This window comes from Elgaria multicarinata, chromosome 3 (assembly GCF_023053635.1).
Source record: "Elgaria multicarinata webbii isolate HBS135686 ecotype San Diego chromosome 3, rElgMul1.1.pri, whole genome shotgun sequence".
Classification (NCBI taxonomy): Eukaryota; Metazoa; Chordata; class Lepidosauria; order Squamata; family Anguidae; genus Elgaria; species Elgaria multicarinata.
This window is the reverse complement of record NC_086173.1, coordinates 96,002,366-96,024,233: the sequence shown is the minus strand read 5'-3', so window position 1 is coordinate 96,024,233 and position 21,868 is coordinate 96,002,366. Positions and strand designations below refer to the sequence as shown.

At 46.0% G+C, this 21,868-nt stretch overlaps 1 protein-coding gene across 3 annotated transcripts in view; it reads right to left on the bottom strand.

Moving 5' to 3' along the window:
* Nucleotides 1-1,283: 1,283 nt before the first annotated feature.
* Nucleotides 1,284-21,868, bottom strand: part of CPLX2 (complexin 2) — a 126,267-nt gene continuing 105,682 nt past the window's right edge. For all 3 annotated transcript variants that reach the window (XM_063120955.1, XM_063120954.1, XM_063120957.1), the window contains 3 exons: nucleotides 12,199-12,313; nucleotides 5,421-5,596; nucleotides 1,284-1,518 (listed from right to left, as the gene is read on the bottom strand). In XM_063120955.1, coding sequence (XP_062977025.1) covers nucleotides 1,321-1,518; nucleotides 5,421-5,596; nucleotides 12,199-12,229 — 405 coding nt within the window. In that variant the 5' untranslated portion in view covers nucleotides 12,230-12,313 and the 3' untranslated portion in view covers nucleotides 1,284-1,320. The remainder of the gene's footprint in view (nucleotides 1,519-5,420; nucleotides 5,597-12,198; nucleotides 12,314-21,868) is intronic.

Sequence of the window (21,868 nt, the reverse complement as noted above, 5' to 3'; positions counted from 1 at the left end):
GGTTTCTCTGACCCCCAGCCAAGGGGCCACCGGGAGTCTATGATCCCCTTCCCTTTCAGTGTATTCCTCTCCATCACCTGTTCCCCGAAGCAGGCCCTCAATCCATCACTCTCCCTAGAGCAGCAGTTGAGAGGGCAGAATCAGGAGCGCGACCTCTACTCCTCACCCTCTGACTCAGACATCTGCAGTTGCGCCAGCCACAGGGTACTTCGAGGGTAAGATGCCACTGCAGCTGGGAAGTAAACAAAGATGGCCGAGACAGCTAATGGGGTGGGAAAGGATCTTCTCGTTCCCCACATCCATGAGGGAGCCAAGATGTCGCGAAACCCAGGGGTCACTCCACAGATCCTGGGGAAAAGTGGAAGTGTGAACTTGGCCTTTGGGTCCTCGTGTGTGTGTGTGTGTGTGTGTGTGCCTCTCTCTCTCTGTGTTTGTGTATATGCGTGCGTGAATTCAAAGTGGTTGTGAGGGACAAAATTTCTGCTCCCTCCCATCACAATTTTCAGTGCGCATCATATATCTTCGCATTGCTGTTTGTGGTACAATTTTAGTTCCTTCCTGAAATAAGCTCCTCCTCCTCAAGTGTGGGTTAGACAATCCTATAAATGCTGACAGCCCTTGGAAGTTAGGATTAGGGGCAGGGGGTGCTCTGATTGTTGACTCTCTTGGCCAGAGACGGAATGTGCAGGGGGCGCTGGCTTTGCCCCAAGGAGTTAGACAGGAACAGTGGTGTGGAGGGAATTGGGTGCACACAGTCCCTCCCTGGCAGTCAGCATGGGGTCAAGGAATGTGCATGGTGGTGGTGGCGGCGGGTCTGGCCTTGTGCATGGGCCTGGACCCCCTCCATCGCCCCTTCTCCAGGGCCCCCATGAGGTTGCAGCAGTGAATTTGGTCCCAGTTCCCCACCCCTGTTCCCAGGTTTTGTTTCCACCGCAGAATCCCAGCTCTGCCTGGGAGAAGGTGGGGGGTGGGGAGGGGGGAGCCAGGCTCCCGGCAGTGCCCAGCCTGTGGCTCCAGGGAGCACAGCAGGTGAGAGTGCTTTTTGGTCTGGTGGGGTGCAGGGAGGGGGGAGCAGGTCCTGGGCCTGCTGTGCTTCTCCTCCTGGGGACAAAAGGGAGGGGTGGCTTGTCAGGGGCCCTCGTGGCACAAGGGCACGTGTGGGGTCTCCCCTTGGAATGAAACCCAAAGGAAAACAAAAGAGATCAAATGAAGTCGAAAAGACATGAGAGTTCCCTCCCCGCCCAGAGCCCTGATCTGAGTGCCAAGGAGGAGGCACTCGGGAGCAGTGGGCGGAGCTGGAGGGGGCGGCTGGCGTGGCGGTTACTTCTTGAACATGTCCTGCAGTGGCCCGGGCAGGTACTTGAGCACCGTGTCCAGGATGCTCTCCTCATCCTCGTCTTCATCGTCCCCGCAGCCTGCCGGGATGGCTTTCTTAGGGCGCGTCAGGCTCCCCTCACAGGGCTGCTCCAGGGCCGCCTTCTCCTCGGCCTCTTTCTCCTCTTTCTTCTTCAGGCCGTACTGCATGAGAGATACACAAGAGGGAGTCAGAGGCAGGCAAAGGGGAGGCGACTCTTGGCAACAGGCCAGGCCTTAGCAACAGCATCCTCTGGTGCTTCTGCCATCAGCGCCTTGTGTTAAGGTCCGGGGGTGGCTTGAGACCTTTTACTGCCTTAGGTGAAGGCCAAGATGGCACCCTCTCCCATTCCATGTACAAAAGCCACCTGGACTTGCAGATGAATCTGTGTTCAATACTGATGATGGGACAGCATCCTTCACCTCTCCTGTAGGCTAACTTAGGAGGCACAGAGCAGGCCACATGGCATGCCGGTGTCTCCTCCAACACCTTGCTGCCACCTCCCAGCATCTGCCGCCTGAGGCAACTGCTTCACTCCGCCTAATGGTAGGGATAACCCTGCTAAGAGCTCATCAGTGCCACATCAAGGAAGGCCTTCTGTGACACAAGCTCCTCCTGCAAAGGTCTTAGATTTCTATTACTAGTTTGTATTGTTTTAGGCACAATTCCTGCCCTCATCACAGCTTCCCAACAATACTACTACCCCGTCTGTGTTGACGGAGCAGCTCAGGAGAAGGCAGACATACAGGCAAATGGGTGCAGATCTACAGATCTGCTTCTAAGGACCGGTTTACACATGCATGTTCCATCACTCAGCGACAACACCAAGTAATGACTTGCATATCTGAATGAGATACATGCCCCACAGACAGAACTTCCTATCACCTAAAGCACTGGTGTTTTTCAATGGAGCCTGCTTACATATTCTGTGGTCGCTCATCCAGTGCTAGTCATCCAATGCTGTGTCCTTGGAAGAGAGGGCCAAGGTTGGATGGGAATTCCTGCGTTTTCCTGTCCATCCCTCTGGCTTAGGGTCCACCATGAAATGAGGAGTCAGTTCTCCTCTTCCTCCCAACATGCTAATCATTGGGCCCTTCTTTGCTGTTCCAGGACAGTCCATTGACATACGGCTGATAGGTTGTTTTTACGTCCCGGTCATTTTCAGTCCACACAGAAATATAGATACATTTTGGTCCCTAGTTTCCAAATCCCAGGAAAGATGCTGGCCTTCAGCTTATTTCCAGTTATCCACCCAGTCCCTCCGCTCCCACAAGGCGAATACATCAGGATCAGAGTAATGGCTGCGACAAAACGAAAGGGGCAAGGAGCATGACAAGAGGCAAAACAGGGATACAGGGTCCAGGGCAGGCAGCAGCAGCTGCTTGCTGGCTTCAAACGCTGCTCTACCCGTTGGGACTGCACACCACAAATGCCTGAATGATTCTCCTCTCATCCGCAGCACAAAGGGAGAGAGCAGACGAGAGGAGAAGCATTCATGAGCCCATGGGTGAGGTCCCCGGGGGCGCACCAAGCCTGGAGGCCTGTGTGCTGTCTTTGCTGAACAGCCTGTTGCTTCTGCAGGAGGCCGGGCGCAGCAGCCTCTTGGGATCGCCACTGGGATTAGGAGGGAGACATTCTAAGCCTTTCTAGGTATAATAGTAGTAGTAGTAGTAGTAGTAATAATAATAATAATAATACACCTGCCACACTGTAAAAGTGATAATGGATGGCTATTGAACTCGTGAGTGCAGGGGTGAGGCTGTGCTGCAGCCAGAAGAGGGAAATGCCACTGTCAATAACAGGGAGTCCCTTTTTCCTCAGTCAGTGGGGGCTGGTGGCTCTGATGTCAGTGGGGTGGTGGATCTACTCTGGATATCAGTCAGAACTCTAAAGGAGGTTTTGACTTAAACCCAGAGCGGATCAACTGCCCTACTGAAATTGGAGCCACCAACCTCCAATTAGCATCTTGGATAGCTCCTTTAGGGTTCTGACTGGTTCTGACTGAAAACCAGAGTGGATCCACCACCCCAATGACATTGGAGCCACCAGCCTCCACTGCCCTCAGTGTAGGAGCCAAACGATGACAGGCTAATTATACACATGGGGATGATCAGTTATAGAAGGGCATTTGTTTCATTGCAGGAATCAGATGGTAAATTTGTGGCATGCCACCAGGGATCCCACACCTCGCCTCCAGTAGCTCAGCTCAGATAGGGACTCAGTAAGCCATTACAGGTTGGCTGGAATAAGAGCTGCAGAGGTGAGGATGTTCTTTGGGAGGAGAAAACCAAGGAGAAATGATTGGAGGTTGGGGAATGAAGCCATATGGTGCGGATGTGTGTGTTTCTGTCTGTCCATCTATCTCTCCACAGTGGCGTAGCGGTAAATGTCGAAGTGCAGGCACTCATCATGATAGCCCCCCCATTGCCCCCTCTCCTGCAAAGAAGAGTGAAATAAATCAGGCAGCTACATTATTTATTTAATTATTTATTACATTTATACCCCACCTTTTTTCCTCTAAGGAACCCAAGGCGGTGTACATAATCCTCCTCCTCTCCATTTTATCCTCACAACAACAACAACCCTGTGAGGTAGGTTGGGCTGAGAGTCTGTGACTGGCCCAAAGTCACCCAGTAGGTTTCCATGGCTGAGTGGGGACTAGAACTCGGATCTCCCGAATCCCAGTCCAACACCTTAGCCACTACACCACACTGGTATAGAGCTACATTGATCCATGTCTATATGTGTGTGTGTGTGTGTAATGTGGACATGGGATAGGTCACAACAATAAGCTGCTGCCAGGATCAACAACATCCCCCCCCCAGCTACTGTGGGGATTGCAACTAAGCTCAGGGGGCAAAAGGAAGTCTGAGAGGGGTGGCAGATGACACCATTGGCCCTGCTAATCAAAAGGTCTGGCTGCTTTAACCCTGTGAGCCTTGGATCCACTACCCCACTGCCTGCCTGCCTGCCTGCCTGCCTGTCTTTCCACAGAGGAGGAGTCAGGGTGGGGATGTTTTAGTGTGAGGGCTGGAGAAACGTTGCAGCAGGGTATAGCTTAGCAGAACTTTGAAGCATGGAGGTAAGCACAGAAGGTTCAAATTCACAAGCAGTTCAGAATATGGTCAAGAAAAAGAGGCCTATTCCTAGAAAATCAGGTTACTCCTAACTCAAAACATAAAAGCAAGGGGTTCTTACAATACATCTATCTCTCCATGGGTCCATAAGAAGAACTCTGTTGGATCAGAACACAGGCCTGTCACAGATGGCCCAAAGGAAACCCCACACGGCTGACTGAGGGCAAGAGCCCTTTGGGTTAGCTACACGGTTGTAAGGGTCCAAGTTCTTCTACAAAGACCTTCACTTCCAAGGGCCGGAGAGGCAGACATGCAGTCTCCATGTCAGAGCAGAAGAGGAACGTAGGAATCTCCCCCACTCCAAAGGAAGCTCTGCAGAATTCCCAAAGAGATCAGCAAAATAAGCTCTCAGCAAACTTCAGCATTGCAGAATGAAGGATTAACCACCCCATGGATCAATCAGTGCCTTGTGATGAAAAGAAATTGGATTTACCTACAGCCAAACAGGGAAGCCCAGCATTCAAAAGCTTTCCCGTTGCCCATACTCATCCAAAACATTTTTTTGTGTGTGTTAAGTATATATATATATTTTTGTCTCCCAGAGTTTCCTTAATGTTAATGGACACTTAAGGCCAGGATGGAACATGGAAAGAACTAGAGTTTGTTGTGTAGGTGATGGGCAACCAATACATATCCCAGATAAGGCAGACTCATTTGGTTGCCTCTCCAAAATGAAGTTTTGCCCATCGGATATGGAAGGCAATAATATCAGTCTGGCAATAGCAAGATGAAAATGATAATAGCAATAATGAATAATGGTTCATCATATTTGCAAAGATCTGGGCTTGGCCCTGGAAATCATGTTTTCTTAGGATCCCTATAGGTTAGGTCTCCCTGATGTCCTATTCTGTGTTTGTCATTCTTCCCCAACGGTTCCCCTCAAGGTCTTTGCTGCAGGGCCTTTCACTGAAATCCAGCAGAAAAGTTACCTTGTCGCGGATTTGCTGCCGGACCTTCTCCCGCTCTGCCTCCATGCGGGCATGCTTGGCCTTGCGCTCTTCCTCTTGCTGACGCAGGGCTTCCTGTCGTTCTTCTTCCTTCTTCTGGGCATCGGGATCCTTCTCCTCTTCACCTCCCAGCATCTTGCCCATGTCTTTGGTGGCCCCTGCACATGACAGTTTAGAAACCACTGTGAGAGGTGATGCTCCTTGGCTCAGCTGGAAGCTTTTCAGTGACTTCCCCCTGCAGCTGTACCTGCACCTCTCCACTCACCTGAACCTCAAAATGTGAAGGGGTGTGTGTGTGTGCTCACTCTACTACAAAAGAGCTCAGCTGGGTGTGTAATTCTGTAATATATTTTGCATGGGAGAAACAGTGAGAAATGACTTTTTAGATATAGTCAAGCAGTCAATAACAACAACAGGCCGCACATGTCTCAGTGGAGTTAAAACCGTGTGGTTGAAGAAGCTCAGGATAATTTAAGTGGAGCTGCCTTCACAAATCTCAATGCAGAATGACAAATGATCTTAGGGAGGGGTAGGGAGAGGTTCACAAGCACAGCCCACCTGGAGATCCTTGGCCTGGAGACAAATGGGGATTCTAGGACTTGTTCTTCTTCTGTAGCCAGAGTGGGATAAAGCAATCAGCTGAGGACCCTTGCAGATGGCAGATCACACAGCAAGTGCCAACATCAGTTCAACCCTTCCCAGGGCGGCAGAGAACCTAATGTGGAGACTTTCCATGGGATCCACCCCTCCCGCTTGATCCCAGTCATCCCAATGTTACCAGTGCGGTCTGGGGGTCAGCTATGTAACATGTAACCATTTTATTGATTTATTTGATACATTTATATCCCACCTTTCCTCCAAGGAGCCCAAGGTGACATACAAGATCTTCCTCCTCTCTGTCTTTTCTTCACGACAACCCTATAAGGTAGGCTTGCCTGAGAGTCAGTGACTGGCCTGAAGTCTCTCAGTGAGCTTCATGGCTGAGTAGGGACTTGAACCCAGGTCTCTCTAGTCTCAGTCCAACACTCCAACCACACAGCCCCGTACAGCCATTGTAGCGCATTTAATAGCAGATGAGCAGGAGGTGGTTGTTCCATCAGGATTGCAGCAAGTGCAGTCCTGATGAAAATTACTTCCTCTACTGCTTTACTATTAGCCTTAGGGGGAAAAATAAACCTACCAATGGTGCTGGGACAATTTTGATCAAGATTGTAGTTGGAGAAAGAAAGATTACACCACCCCTTCCTATGCTCTGCAGTCTTAATAAAAATTGCATCCCCGTGGGCCCACTATTAAATGGAAACAAACAAATGAACAAACCAACCCTGATGTCCTTTTGTTTGATGCATTTAGCATCGCATAAGATTTTGCTCGTAAGCTCACCACCGGCTCCAGTCTATGGCTAGAACCACTCCCCAGGTACATTGCGCTTTGCCTTGCCACCTGCAGCCAGAGTGAGCTATCCACGGTGCTGATCCTCTGCAGCCTCTCCTGGATACCCTGCTGCGCTTGGCCAAGACCATCTTGTGGGCTTCAGCTTGGATGAAGGCATGAGGTGCCACAATCATTCATGTGTCCCTTTCAGCACCCGACTGCCAGAATGCAGGTTGCCCCATTTCCCTCATTCAGTCGATCACCCTACATTTATCCATTGCAGCCAACATAGTTTGTCACTATGACCCTGTGTCCAAGTTCAGCCACGTGTCTTACATTCTTTCTTGTCTGCCATCTCTCTGTTTAAAAAAACAGGAAGCTGAATTCAGCAGTAGAAGATGGGGAGGAGGCAAAGGAAAGATAAGCCATCTCTGCTTGGGAGTTCTGATTGTGCCTGTTGAGGGAAAGGTAGGAGATGATGGATGGATGGACAGACAGAAGATGGAGTTCCTTGGGCCTCATAAAGCAGCCATCAGCCTCTCTACCTGCCTTGCAAGACACCTGAAATCTAGTTGATCAGGGGTGTGCAACTTCCGAGGGTCCAGATTGCCTCCCCCCAGGGGCAACACACTTCCCCTGCTGAAACTCCCCATGCTGAAATTGCTGCCGGCAGATTTGCTTCTGCGGCAACACTTCCCTCCCCCTCAATCAGATGGGAAGGAAACAAGTTGTGCAGAGAGCGTGAACCTTGCTTACAAGCAGACGTGTGCTCCCAAGATGCTTTGGGGAGTGCAATTCCACTTCTAAAAAATGGTATGTGCTCTCTGATTTCTTGCAAAATTGTGGTGGTTTATGAATGTTTGCTGTCATCATTCCTGCAGTGGCAAATTCATCTGTGATGGCTATGGTGGCTGTGGCAGCCCCCTCTACAAAAACTGTCATGGGGGGGGCACAGGGTGTGTTTTGCTCACCCCTGTATTAGATCATCTCAGGGCCAGAGACTGGATCACTCCTTTTCCTAGATGAACTGTCTCAGCACAGCAAGAGCCCCAGCTCCCAGCACTCTCTCTGTAAGGGGCAGATGGAAAGCCTGGCTGTTTGTGGATGGTTGCCCAGAGGGCAGATGACCTACTCCATGCTGGGTCCCCACAAGATTCAGTTTGAATTAGGTGGTGAAGTGGGTGGAAAACCAGCAGTGAGCAAGTTCCAATCCACTCTCCACAGCCCTTGTCAGCTCCTAGGCAAGAGCTCAGCTAGTGACTGGGAAGATGGAATACCTCTCCATGGGGTATGCAGTTTTAGTGGAAAATGCCTCCTCCTCAAGAACAGGAGAATCTGCTTTCCTCTTTTGCTTCTGTTTGCATTGAAGGGAGCTCTTCAGAGCAGTATTTAAAGCAAACTGTGTCCCCCCTCCCGATGTTTTAGCCTACAATTCCCATCAGCCATAGCCATCATAGCCAATGGTGTGGGATTAAAGGATTTGTTGTCCAAAACATCTGGAGGGTCACAAGCTGCTCACCCCTGATATGAATCTACCAAGGGTGCAGTAAGACATGGATATAAGGCAGAGGTGGGCAGATGGCAGCCTTGTGAGCTCTATTTAGTTTTTTACTAGAACCCCAAGATCCACCAACTGGAGCCTGATGCAAAAGACAAATTCATAGAATGATAGAATTCTGAGCATAGGAATTTGTTTTGAAGACCAGAACAGAACTGAGCTCACAGTCCTTCAATAGAAAAACCCACTCCTGATTACATCTCCCCCAAAGCTATCTTTCTTTCCACCCTATTATTTGGGGGGTAGGGGGAAATCATTTTGCTGTTGCTATTGTTTTTTGTTTTTTAAAAAGTATATTTTGATCACTGTTACCATTGCTAAATACATGGGAATTGGAAGTCCCTGGTGATCTACCACAAATCACCTAGAGATATACCAGTTGATCCAGATCTATCTTTGCCCGCCACTGAAAGTTATGCAAAAGTGGGCTTGTAAAAGGCAATACTGAGAGCAGCCCTTCCACTCTCTGTCTGAGACTTATATGTTAGTTAATTGAACAGCTATCCACGTATTTCCCTAGCAGATCTGTAGAGGGAGTTCAGATATAACTAGCCTGGTTTGAAGGCCTTCTTAGGCCTTTGCTAGATGAGGGGTTAGCCTGGTGCGAGGCCCTGACTCGTCCCTGTGCATCCAGATGACGCACAGGGAATCCTGGGCTCAGGCAGGAGTCAAACCTCCCTAGTCCCGGGGTAACCGGCACTGTTTGTGGCCTGGTATTTCCCACAGTCTCGGGCTGAGCATTTATTTGTGAGTAGCCGGGAAAAGCGGTGGACAGCGCGCAGCGCTCCGCAGGAACGCTGCGGCCATCAGGGCGGGGCGGGGAGATGCCTACCTTAGTCGCTGGTGCAGTCCTGCACACCTGGCCCTTTTAAGAGATTAAAGAAAATGGCCGATGCGACGGGGCTTTCCTTTACCCGTCGTGTCTGACGTGTGGAAAGGAGCAACAGCCCACGCTACTTCTAATGCGGGCTGGCCCCTCCTCACCACCGGATTTTAAGGTCGGTCTAGCAAAGGCCTTAGATGGTGAGAAAATCTATGAATCGTTCCTTAGCTGGTGTGTATTGCTGTAAAATGTTGCAAGCTCCAAGAAGGAGAATGTGCCCTTGTTGCCAGAGTGATGCCATGGGCACTAGTCAATAGATCCTTGGGATGCTTGTGCAGCCCCAGTTCACATGACATTCCAGATTGTCAATGGATTTACTGGGGCTTTTCCCAGTTGGGGGAGGAAACATTTATATGATGGGAAAGGGTGCCTCAAATCTACCACTTTAGTCTGTCACCTCACCCTCCCTTATGGCAGGACCGGCTCTATGAGAGCTGAATCAGTTCTTGAGCTGATGTTGGCCTGTGGACTTCCCAGCCTCAACCTTTTCTCCAAGTCTTTCTCGAAGTCTCTTGTGATTCACATGCTGTGAGCATTCTCTGCCATAGGGAGGAGCTGCTCTCCCTTCCCCAAGCTGGCGTGCATCTGTGTGCAATGGAGCCGGGGGCTTGGCATGCACTGTGTTGCGCTGAGTTGCTCAGCTAAGAACCAGGCAGCCTCATTTCCCATTGCAGTTTGTCAGCAATTTGGAGTTACAAACCAGTCTTGGCTCTCCAGGCCCCCAGGAGACTTCAGGGTCTTTCATCTTCCTGAGCTCCGTGTCTCCCTCCTTATTTTGCTTCTGTGAGTCATCATCGCTTTGCCCAAACCAGCCGAGCCCTTCACACAGCCAGAAACAGAAGAGCTGCTGGTTGCTGTGCCAGCACAACCACAGCAGAGCCATGCTGGACAAGGGAAGGGAGCCGGCGCATGACCCAGCCATGACTGGGTTAAAGTAGATTTGGTCGACGGTTTTATATTTCATTATTACAGTTACATCCTGCCTTTTTTCCTCTTGCAAGGAACATGCTTTACGTGATCTTCCTCCTCTCCATTTTATCCTCAGAACAACCCCGTGAGGTAGGTTTGCACAAATTCAGTAAATTGGGGGGAAAAAATCGGACTCCACCAATATGTGGATGACAGAATGAAAGGTTCCTGACAATCTGTGACACGTAGAGTGGATTTTACAGAATCCAAACATCTGTAGTGATGGATAGAGCTTTTCTCCACTGGGCCACTCTTGAGTTGGTGCTTCCAGGGAGTTTGAATCTGATTTAATAGCCCAGGTTCTGGTAGCAGGGATGCATTCGGGAAGGCAGAGGGAAATAGGCCTGTGCTAACCAGGGTGTCAGTGGGTGAAAGTTGGCATTAGGTATTTTGGCTGTGAACTGTTTGAATACCTTCTTTACTCTGTACTAGTACAGGGTACAAAATGGAAACCATCACTGTTCTTTCTTGATTGATTGATTTCTGCATAAACAGAATTCTCCCCACCCCATGGGATCTAGTGTCTACACAGCAAGGATCAAGCAGCTAAAAGGGATCTCTAGAATCACCCAGTAAGGTATAAAACCACCATGATCCAGCATGGATTTTCAATGCAGTACAAAGTTAGAGGGGGTGGGGGTGCTTGAGGATTTTTGCTTGGTCTGCATTTTCATGTGAACCAACCTGATTTGTACTTCTTGGACTCATATGTGAACTAGAATGCAGTTATTTTTCAGATTTTGCACTTTAAAAAAAATCTCTTTATTATTTCCAAACACCAATAAATAAAAGACATTACAGAGCAAAAAACTAAACAAAAAACAAAAACCAAAAATAAAAACACAAAAATAAAATGTTCTTCCAATATTCTCCCCAGCAAAAATATGTAACAACGTTGTTATTGTTTTCTTCTTACTCTATCACTGTCAAATCCAAATCTCTAATTTCTCTCTTAACATTTCCTACATTATTGGTTGAATCCACAGATATACAAGTCATCTTTTTCTCATCTCTTCATAAAATTTACAAAAGGTTCCCTCCAATTATAAATCTTATAGTCGATTTTTCTCTCGTTATTGCCGTGAGTTTTGACATCTCTGCTAGCTCAAACATCTTCATTCCTCTATTATGGGCACTATTTTGCCCTTCCATCTTTGTGCATATAGTAATCTTGCAGCTGTCATCATATATAAGAATATAGTCCCATGATTCTTTTTCATCTGCTCATCCATAAATCCGAAAAGAAAGTATTCCGGTTTCAGTTGGATATTAATTTTTAGGATTTTTTGGATTACAGAATAGATTTGTATCCAGATTTTTTTTTAGATTTTTTTCAGGTCCACCATGCATGGTAGAATGTTCCTTCCTGCTCTTCACATTTCCAGCACAATCCTGATGCCCCTTTATACATTTTAGCCAATTTTGCTGGTGGCATATGCCACCTATACATCATTTTGTAAAAAATGTCTTTAAGATTAGTACTTAACGTAAATTTTAGCCCTCTTGTCCACATATTTTCCAATTGTGCCATTGGTATACTATATCCCATATTCTGGCCCCATTTTGCACTTCTCTGAAATTTGCGATACTGTTCTCAGCTCAAAAAATGAACCAAAATGCATACAAAAATGGGAGCGGTAGGATAAAATGCATACAAAAATGTGTTTTTGTGTGAAGAATTACAAATAATAATAATAATAATAATAATAATAATAATTTTAAAAATTAGCAGACTGAGGCAGAAAGGGGATGAAATAGTCTTATGAATGCACATGTCTCAAACTGAGATGACCTGGAAATAGACTGATGTTTCCATCCTTAGAGCATGGATATTGAACTCTGGGGTCCCAAACTAGTCCTCTGGGATTCCTCAGGTGGCCATGACCCTTCCTCTGGCTCCACCCCTTTCTCTCAACCTCTGAGTACACTGGAATGGGCTTCAATCAGAACACTGTGAGCGGAGAGTTAAGACTTACCTCCTAGAGCCTGCTTCATCACAAAATCCATATTGCCAGCAGAGTTAGTGGGCTCTAGGCAATGGTAGAAATCTCATCCAGTGTTGCTGGTGGAACTCTCTTGGTCAGGGTCCACCTGGAAGTGAAAGGAAGAGAAGATATCAGGTGAGCAGGGCAAAGTACAACCGTCCCAACTGGGCCTCTGCCAAGGAGTTCATCCGGTCCTTCACTCTCCATTCAGAAGCACAGTTAAACTCAATGCAGAGCAGAAACATTCTGTTAATCAGAAAAAAAGACTCATTTTATAGATAAGACACTCTTGTGCCAGATATTAGGCCTGGTTTAATGATGGTCTATGGTATTTTTCTTCCTGTATTTCTATATAAAATCCGTTCAGATGTGGAGCAGTATATAAGTGCTGTAAGTAAATTTTGTGAACCGCCCAGAGAGCTTCGGCTATTGGGCGGTATAAAAATGTAATAAATAAATAAATAAAAATAAAAAAACACCAAAGGCAGCTAACAAGATTAAAAACAAACAAGCCACCACCACCAAGACAATGCTTAGGAAAATGTGTGTTTTAAAATTTGAGACGTTAAGAACATGGCCTCACAGTATCAGACCAAAGGTCCGTCTAGCCCACCAGTGCTCTGTCATCAAGTGTAGTCCACTAGAAACTCCTAGGAAGCTAACTAGCCGAGCCTGCCAGCGATAGTGAGCTGAGCTGCTTGTTCTCAGCACCTAGGAATCAGCTGTAGACTACCTCTGAACATGGGCATTCAGTGATGTTTTGTAACTTCAATTTGTGCATTTGAAAATATGGCTCACTCTTTCTATTTATTATTGATCTTAAGCTCGCTGAACGCCATGTGTGTGGTGGAAAAGTGGCACAAGCATATATAAGAGCCAGAGTAATACCTTACTTTAAAGCACAATCCTATGCATGTTTAAACAGACAAAAAACTCCCAGTGTTCCCCAGGCTTTTTCTGTCTAAATATGCATAGTATTGCACCCTTAAAGATGTAGCTACCAGGTATGTCTTTCTTTTCATTCCAGAGTAAGGGCAGGGGCTCCCAATCTAGATCAGGACCCTAGCTTTGGGGGTGGGGTAGCAGGCCTTTCATTCTTCCCCTCACCACTCACACACTATGGTCCCAGTCTGGATTGGGACTCCTACACCTGTAAAATATATAGCTAAGTAATGATCGAATAAAGCAAATTGACAATTATTTGACAGCATATATTGCAGGCACTGTTCCCCTACCTCAAATCTGAGTCGAGACCAGAGCAGGGCTGAAAGATTAAAACCTCCTGCCTTCCATGCTTGGAACAGTGAAACAAATCCTCGGGATGCAAAAATATTTATTTGTACAAAGCCTGACACATTTCTCTGGCGGCTGTGATTACTATAGGAGACAGCTAGAGGAAAATTTGCAGACATCTTCTAACAACCCCTTGAAGAAGACCTTTGAAAAGGACACAGGCTGAAATCCTGACAAATCCATGCTGGCTTCTAGTAATCGCTGCATTATTTTCAAGGTGCTTACGGATTGACTTTTTTATAATCTGCTCCAAAATTTTCCCAGGGATGGATGTCAGACTGACTGGCCTGTATTTCCCAGGTTCCTCCTTTTTTCCCTTTTTGAAGATAGGGACAACGCTAGCCCTCCTCCAGTCGTCTGGCACCTCACCCGTCTTCCATGGTTTTGCAAAGATAATAGACAAAGGTTCTGAGAGTTCTTCTGCCAGCTCCTTTATTACTCTAGGATGCAGTTCATTGGGCCCTGGAGATTTGAACTCATTCAAAGAAATTAGGTGATCCTTGACCATTTGTTTATCAATCTCAAACTGCAATCCTGCCCCTTCAGCTTGTACTTTACTTTTTCCAGGGGGGGTCATAGACCCGCTTTTTGGAGAAGACTGAGCCAAAGTAGGAAGTGAGCAATTCTCCCTTATCTTTGTCATCTGTTATCAATTTACCATCCTCATTAAGCAGTTGAACCACTATTTCTTTCCTCTGTCTTTTACTATTTATGTATCTGAAGAAAGCCTTTTTATTGCTTTAGCATCCCTTGCTAGTCTCAGCTCATTCTTAGGTTTGGCCTTCCTGATGCCATTTTGCACTTCACACCCCTGTAAAGCTACATAAGCCAAGTGATATCACTACATCTTGTGTTAGAGGAATCCATATATTAATTGTGTATTGTATGACTTAAACTAATCAATCCATTGTCCATGAAATAATTGTGAAGTCTGGGAAAAAGTACTTGTTTTGGTCTGCTCTAAATCTATTTCCTGAATCAACTGGTGTACAAATGATGCCAGTATAAAATAAGTAAGTACTATGCTTAGCGATTAGGGCTGGGAGCATCACCATTGACAGACCCATCCTCCGTGAATTTATCTAATCCTTTTTAAAGCCATCTAAGCCTGTGGCCACAACTCTGTTGTGGCAATGAATTGTATAAATCGATCACTGCATGCTTATGGAGCTTAGCTATTTCACAGTTCAGACTTAAGATCCCATTCCTCTCTTTTTGAGCTTGCCATTTTGGCATGCTGCACCTAAGTTATTGGGGGGCTAAATGGGAACAACTGTGCAATTCAACAATGTTTTAGGAAAAACAACCAACAAGCTCGTAGTTCCACGCACAACATTCGTATCAGGTCAGCAAGTGAAGAAGGAGAAAAGCAAAGTAACAAGAAGACTCATCGCCTTCAATCCGCCCCACACACTCAGGTCCTCTGGGAAGAATTTACTTCAGCCAGCAAAAACTCGATTAACAACTGTTACCCAGAGGACCTTCTCTTATGCCACTTCCAGACTGTGGAATGGCCTGCCAGGAGAGATTCACCAACTTAATAGCAATAAAGACTGATATCTTCTGGCAGGCCTACCCAGTAGAATTTTAAGAAGTCTGGCTGTTATTTTAGTAATGTATTAGTTTTATATGTTTTAATCAGTTTTATGTATTTTATATTTTTGTATCCTCTGCTGTTCCCCGCCTTGATCCAGAGGGAGAGGCAGATAAATAATAATAATAATAATAATAATAATAATAATAATAATAATAATAATAATATAATGTGGACCTAGCCAAAGGCTTCAATTCCATACTCTTTGATATGGGAGTAGACATCATTGGATTCAATGGGACTTACTTCTGAATAGACATGTATAGGATTGTACTGTCATTAGCTGCAAACACATAAAATAAACATGCCTTTATCTCCAATAAAAAGTATCAAATATGCCTTTCAGCATAATGGGGACGGCAGGGAAGACTTCAAATAGATGCAGCTTCCCATGCTTCAAAATGGCATGAGTAATTAAGGAAAGACACCCACTGGGCGGCCCACCCTACGTTCCAAGGCAGGATATCCTATAGGTACAGAACCTACATCTTAAAGCAGGGGTGCAGACCCCCAACCCCTGGCTGGTGGTCCCCTTTACCCTAAAAAACAGGCTCTATTAGTTTCTGCCATAGAACGCTCATTCCTAGAGCATCCTAGGAAGCAGTGCTTTAAGGCTCCTGCCTGCTTCTTAGGACACTCTAGGAATTGGGCTTCTGTAGCAGGAATAATAAAGCCTAATCCTAGATCACTTTTCCCAGTCCCCCCCCCCTTGAAAAGGTGCTATGTAACAGTGTGTGGGTTGTCAGGATCCTTCAGTGAGACAGTGGATTAGAGGGAGAAAAAGGGCTGGAGGTCAGGAGTTCTGGATGGCTGGGGGGGAATGGGGGTTGTGAACTGAGGTTTCTGGGAAGCAGGTTGGTTTTATCTAATCAAAACAGGTGCCAGGCTTCTGAAATGCTCTTGGGCAGGAGTTGGAGCTGAGTGTGTGGAGTGTGTCTGGTGTGTTGCATGTGAATGCACGTGCATGCCAAGAATGTATGGATATTGTTTATTAAATATGTTCCATCTGGGTTTCGCAAACTGTCAAGCATCTTTTATTTCATCATCAACTCATTGACGTGTTTTTCTTTTTAGGGATGTACAAGAATTTCGTTCCTGTTTGCAAATGCACCTTTGGGCAAATTCCACCCCCCTCTCCACAGCTACCAAAAGTAAAAAAAAGAAAAAGAAAAAAGACACCCCCCCCCCAAGTCGACACAATCTGCACAACTTGGAAAAACCCGTTCTGCTGTGGAATCCACATGTTGGATTCATAGAAATCTGAACTTATTTGACTCCATTGCGGATTTCTCTGACAGTCCTAGTGTAGATGTGTGTGTGTGAGTCATAGGTTCAACTGCTGAACACTTTTTACAGCTCGAAGGCTTTGCCTAATGCAGTTCCTAATATAGTTGCACCTTCCATTGCTGGAAATATCCCGCCTACATAGTAGTCTTTTAAATTAGCTGCCTATGTAAATTTACTAGCTGGCAGGGGTGGGGTGGGATGTGGAGGCAATTTTAATCTACTTCGATTACAGGCTCAGGCAGATGGCAATACACTACCTCTTTGTTTCTTTGTCATTTCCCCTTCAATGGAATTTTCCTTAAAAATTTCCTTAAAACCAAACTCCAAAGGTTGAATAGGAAATCAGTGTGCTGCTCTTTGTACTTTCATAGTCAAGTTCTTGCTGGTTTGTGCTTTGCAGCCAACTCTTGCAAGGTTCATAACCTGAGGATTCTTTTTGGTTCGAGAGGAACTACAGACTCCAGGGGCCGATCTACACCAAGCAAGATATAACACTTTTAAAACGGTATGAAAACTGTATATGTAATGTGTCCTGGGCCTGAACAGTTGCCATAACCATTATAAACTGTTATAAGCCATAGTGTAGATCCTGAGCAGGTAGCTGGGGCACAGCATTGAGGAGACTGCTACGGATCAGGACCCTCCATTTCATACATATGGTATGACCTCACCCAGCATACCTTTCTCTTTCTGACCTATTTATGAGATCTGAAGTGAGGTTAAGGGCACAATCCTATGCACACTTAGACAGAAAGCAGTTTTACAACTCTATGCTGCATGGAGGGATGCTGGGATTTGTAGTTCTTTTATATCTGTCTAAACATGCATAGGATTGCACCCTTAAAATGCCATAGGCTTGTGAACCCAGAGTCATGTCTATTCCCCATATTCTATTTTTATATTTTCAGGTCCTCCATTTGTATGTGAAGATGTGTGCATGTTGTAACAGTTTAGGGTGACCATATGGAAAGGAGGACAGGGCTCCTGTATCTTTAACAATTATATTGAAAAAAGAATTTCAGCAGGTTTCATTTGTATGCATTCAGCACCTGGTGAAATTCCCTTAAACCTCTTCTTTAAAGATACAGACATGATGTAGTATTCCCCTGACCGTGTACAGAGTGCTTTCCCCTCACTCCTGAATAACCGTAGCTCATCCCCACCCATGCAGACCCATGTAGAATTAAGGAGTAGGGCTTCTTTCAAAGACATAGAGCGGGTGTCCCATGAAACCCTCCGCCATGGTGACTCTTTTTAAAACAACAACAACAACAACAACAACAACAACAATGCAGCACTTTCCACACCTCCCTCAAACACAGTCCAATTTGGAAGGGAAATGTTAGAAAGCTAATAGTGATCCTGTTCCATCACTAACTCTCATTTCTTTATTTCATACTTGACAGCACCGGCTAACTCTCCACTGGCACCTCACATGACACAAGGGTAAGGATCTGAATGTCTGAAAAAAGTAATGTGGCTGGAAGCTCTAAGTGATGGGCAAACCTTCACCCATCAGTTTAGGACCTCTGTTTTGATCCTGTAAAGTACAGGAGAACAACTGGACCTGTTGAGGCAACATCACCTGTGGAGCCAGTGTCCAAAGGTTGCCTGGCAAGCCTCATTGTCTTGTGAACCCTCCAGAGGAATGAAAGCTCCTACTGCATTGCTGCCCACTCGTTCTGCCTCCACTGGAAGTAATGGAAAGAAAGGAAAACACACATACACACAGAGGCACCCCCTGCCTCCCCCCCCAGTCTGACTGCGATGCCCCTCTTAAACAACTGTGCCAAATGCAGCGTATCTGGAAGGAACCCCTTGAGTGGAGATGCTGGCAGTGGAGGCTGGTGGCTCCAATGTCAGTGGGGTGGTGAATGGGCTCCAGGTTTCAGTCAGAACCAGTCAGAACTCTAAAGGGGTTAGGGTTGCCGAGGGTTGAAGTGGTTCATTCTGTATGCAAAGCAAGTGCCCTACACTGAGTCATGGCCCTTCCCTTCAGTCAGGAGCGAGGGGGATATGAAATTGATAAATGGGGGCATTTATTTATGTATTTTCTCCAGATAATGAGATGCATTAACAGTGCAATCCTATGTATGCCTGCTCAGAAGTAAGTCCCACTGGATTTAATGGGACTTACTCCCAGTTAAGCTTGTATAGGATTGCAGCCCGAGTTGTGAAATCAGCTCCCTCAGGAAGACTTAAACCAGCCTTCCCCAACATGAAGGCAACATGAAAGCAAACATGAAGGCAAATATGACTTGATAGGTATAACTGAAACTTGGTGGGATGACTCCCATGACTGGAATATAGCCATTGAAGGATATAACTTGTTCAAAAAGAACAGAAGAAATAGAAAGGGAGGTGGAGTTGCACTATATGTTAAAAATACCTATCCCTGCACAGAAATACAGGCGGATCAGACTGGGAGCCCCGTCGAGAGCATCTGGATTAAAATAAATGGGGCAAGGAATAAAAAGAACATGATAATCGGAGTCTACTACCGACCACCCAATCAAGGAGAAGACGAGGACGAAACTTTTGAGAAACAAATTGCCAGTGTTTCAAGGAAGTGTGATGTAGTAGTGATGGGGGACTTCAATTACCCTGATATCTGTTGGGAGACAAATACTGCTAAAAGCGTCCCTTCCAAGAAATTCCTGACATGTGTGGGTGATAACTTTCTCCTACAGAAAGTGGTGGAAGAAACTAGAGGATCAGCAATCCTTGACTTGATATTGACCAACAGGGATGACTTAGTGGATAAAGTGGCAGTTACGGGAACTCTGGGGGAAAGTGACCACGTCATACTTGAATTCTTGATTATGAAGGGGACAAAAGTTGAGTGTAGCCATACACGTACTCTGGGTTTTAGGAAAGCTGATTTTAATAAACTCAGAACTATAATAAGTAAGGTCCCGTGGCAAGTGAGCCTAATGAGAAAAGGAGTGCAGGATGGGTGGGAGTATTTAAAAAAGGAAATTTTAAAGGCACAGTTACAAACAATTCCAATAAGGAGAAAAGATAGAAGACAACAGAGGAAACCAATGTGGCTCCACAAAAAGCTTAGAGATGACCTGAAAACAAAAAGGGATACATATAGGAAGTGGAAGGAAGGCCAGGCTACAGTACAGACAAGTGGCGCAGAAGTGCCGAAATGGCGTCAGGAAGGCTAAAGCTGAGAATGAGCTGAGGTTAGCGAGGGATGCTAAAATAAATAAAAAGGCTTTCTTCAGATACGTGAGTAGTAAAAGACAGAGGAAAGAAATGGTGGTTCAACTGCTTAATGAGGATGGCAAATTGATAACAGACAACAAAGAAAAGGCTGAAGTGCTCAATTCCTACTTTGCCTCAGTCTTCTCCCAAAAGCGGGTCTATGACCCCCCTGGTAAAAGTGAAGCAGAAGTTGAGGGGGCAGGATTGCAGTTTGAGATTGATAAACAAATGGTCAAAGAACACCTAGTTTCCTTGAATGAGTTTAAATCTCCAGGGCCCGATGAACTGCATCCTAGAGTAATGAAGGAGCTAGCAGAAGAACTCTCAGAACCTTTGTCTATTATCTTTGCAAAATTATGGAAGACGGGTGAGGTGCCGGATGACTGGAGGAGGGCTAACGTTGTCCCTATCTTCAAAAAGGGCAAAAAGGAAGAACCTGGGAACTACAGACCAGTCAGTCTGACATCCATCCCTGGGAAAATTCTGGAGCAGATTATAAAGAAGTCAATCTGTACCTTGAAATCAATGCGGTGATCACTAGAAGCCAACATGGATTTGTCAGGAACAAGTCCTGTCAGACTAATTTGATCTCATTTTTGATCAGGTAACCTCCCTTGTGGACTGTGGGAATGCTGTGAATGTTATATATCTTGACTTCAGCAAAGCTTTTGACGAAGTGACCCATGATATTCTGATTAACAAACTAGCTAAAAGTGGGCTAGATGGAACAACGATTAGGTGGATTCACAGTTGGCTACAGAATCGGACTCAAAGAGTACTTATCAATGGAACCTTCTCAAACTGGGGAGAGGCAACGAGTGGGGTACCGCAAGGCTCAGTCCTCGTCAACATTTTTATTAATGATTTGGACGAGGTGGTGCAGGGAACGCTGATCAAATTTGCAGATGACACAAAATTGGGTGGGATAGCTAATACCCTGGAAGACAGAAACAAACTTCAAAGTGATCTTGATAGGCTGGAGTGCTGGGCTGAAAACAACAGAATGAAATTTAATAGGGATAAATGCCAAGTTCTACATTTAGGAAAAAGAAACCAAAGGCACAGTTACAAGATGGGGGATACTTGGCTCAGCAATACTACAAACGAGAACAATCTTGGAATTGTTGTAGATCACAAGCTGAATATGAGCCAACAGTGCGATATGGCTGCAAGAAAGGCAAATGCTATTTTGGGCTGCATTAATAGAAGTATAGCTTCCAAATCATGTGAGGTACTGGTTCCTCTCTATTCGGCCCTGGTTAGGCCTTATCTAGAGTATTGCATCCAGTTCTGGGCTCCACAATTCAAGAAGGATGCAGACAAGCTGGAGCGTGTTCAGAGGAGGGTAACCAGGATGATCAGGGGTCTGGAAACAAAGCCTTATGAAGAGAGACTGAAAGAACTGGGCATGTTTAGCCTGGAGAAGAGAAGATTGAGGGGAGACATGATAGCACTCTTCAAATACTTAAAAGGTTGTCACACAGAGGAGGGCCAGGATCTCTTCTCGATCCTCCCAGAGTGCAGGACACGGAATAACGGGCTCAAGTTAAAGGAAGCCAGATTCCGGGTGGACATCAGGAAAAACTTCCTGACTATTAGAGCAGTACGACAATGGAATCAGTTACCTAGGGAGGTTGTGGGCTCTCCCACACTAGAGGCCTTCAAGAGGCAGCTGGACTACCATCTGTCAGGGATGCTTTAGGGTGGATTCCTGCATTGCGCAGGGGGTTGGACTCGATGGCCTTGTAGGCCCCTTCCAATTCTGCTATTCTATGATTCTGTGAACTTGTTGCCTTCCAGATGTTTTGGCTTTCAACTCCCATCTGCCCCAGGCAGCATAGCCAATGGTCAGGAATGCTGGGAGTCATAGTCCAAAATACCTGGAGGGTACCAGTTTGAAGTCTTAAACTTATGCTGGATAAAACATTGGAAAGTACTAGAGTAGGCAATGAATGCATTTGTGCATTTAGTCTTCAACATGAAGCTTGATTAGACATTGAGGACCACTCCAATAGGTTATTCAGGAAAGCGCAACACTGTTTTTTTAAATTTGTTTTTCATATGTATTGCTCTTGTAACCTGTCCTTCATCTGATGTGGTGCTCAGAAGGGCTTGCAGATTGGACCTTTGCTCTTGGAGGACTGGGTGGCAGGATCCCAGTGGCAGCCCCATCGCTGGATGATGCTCCTTTAGTATGCAAGAGTTTCTTTCCGTGTCAGTTTCCCCCTGGCCTTTTCCCAAAGACAGAGTGATGCCAGTGATCAGCTCATTCCA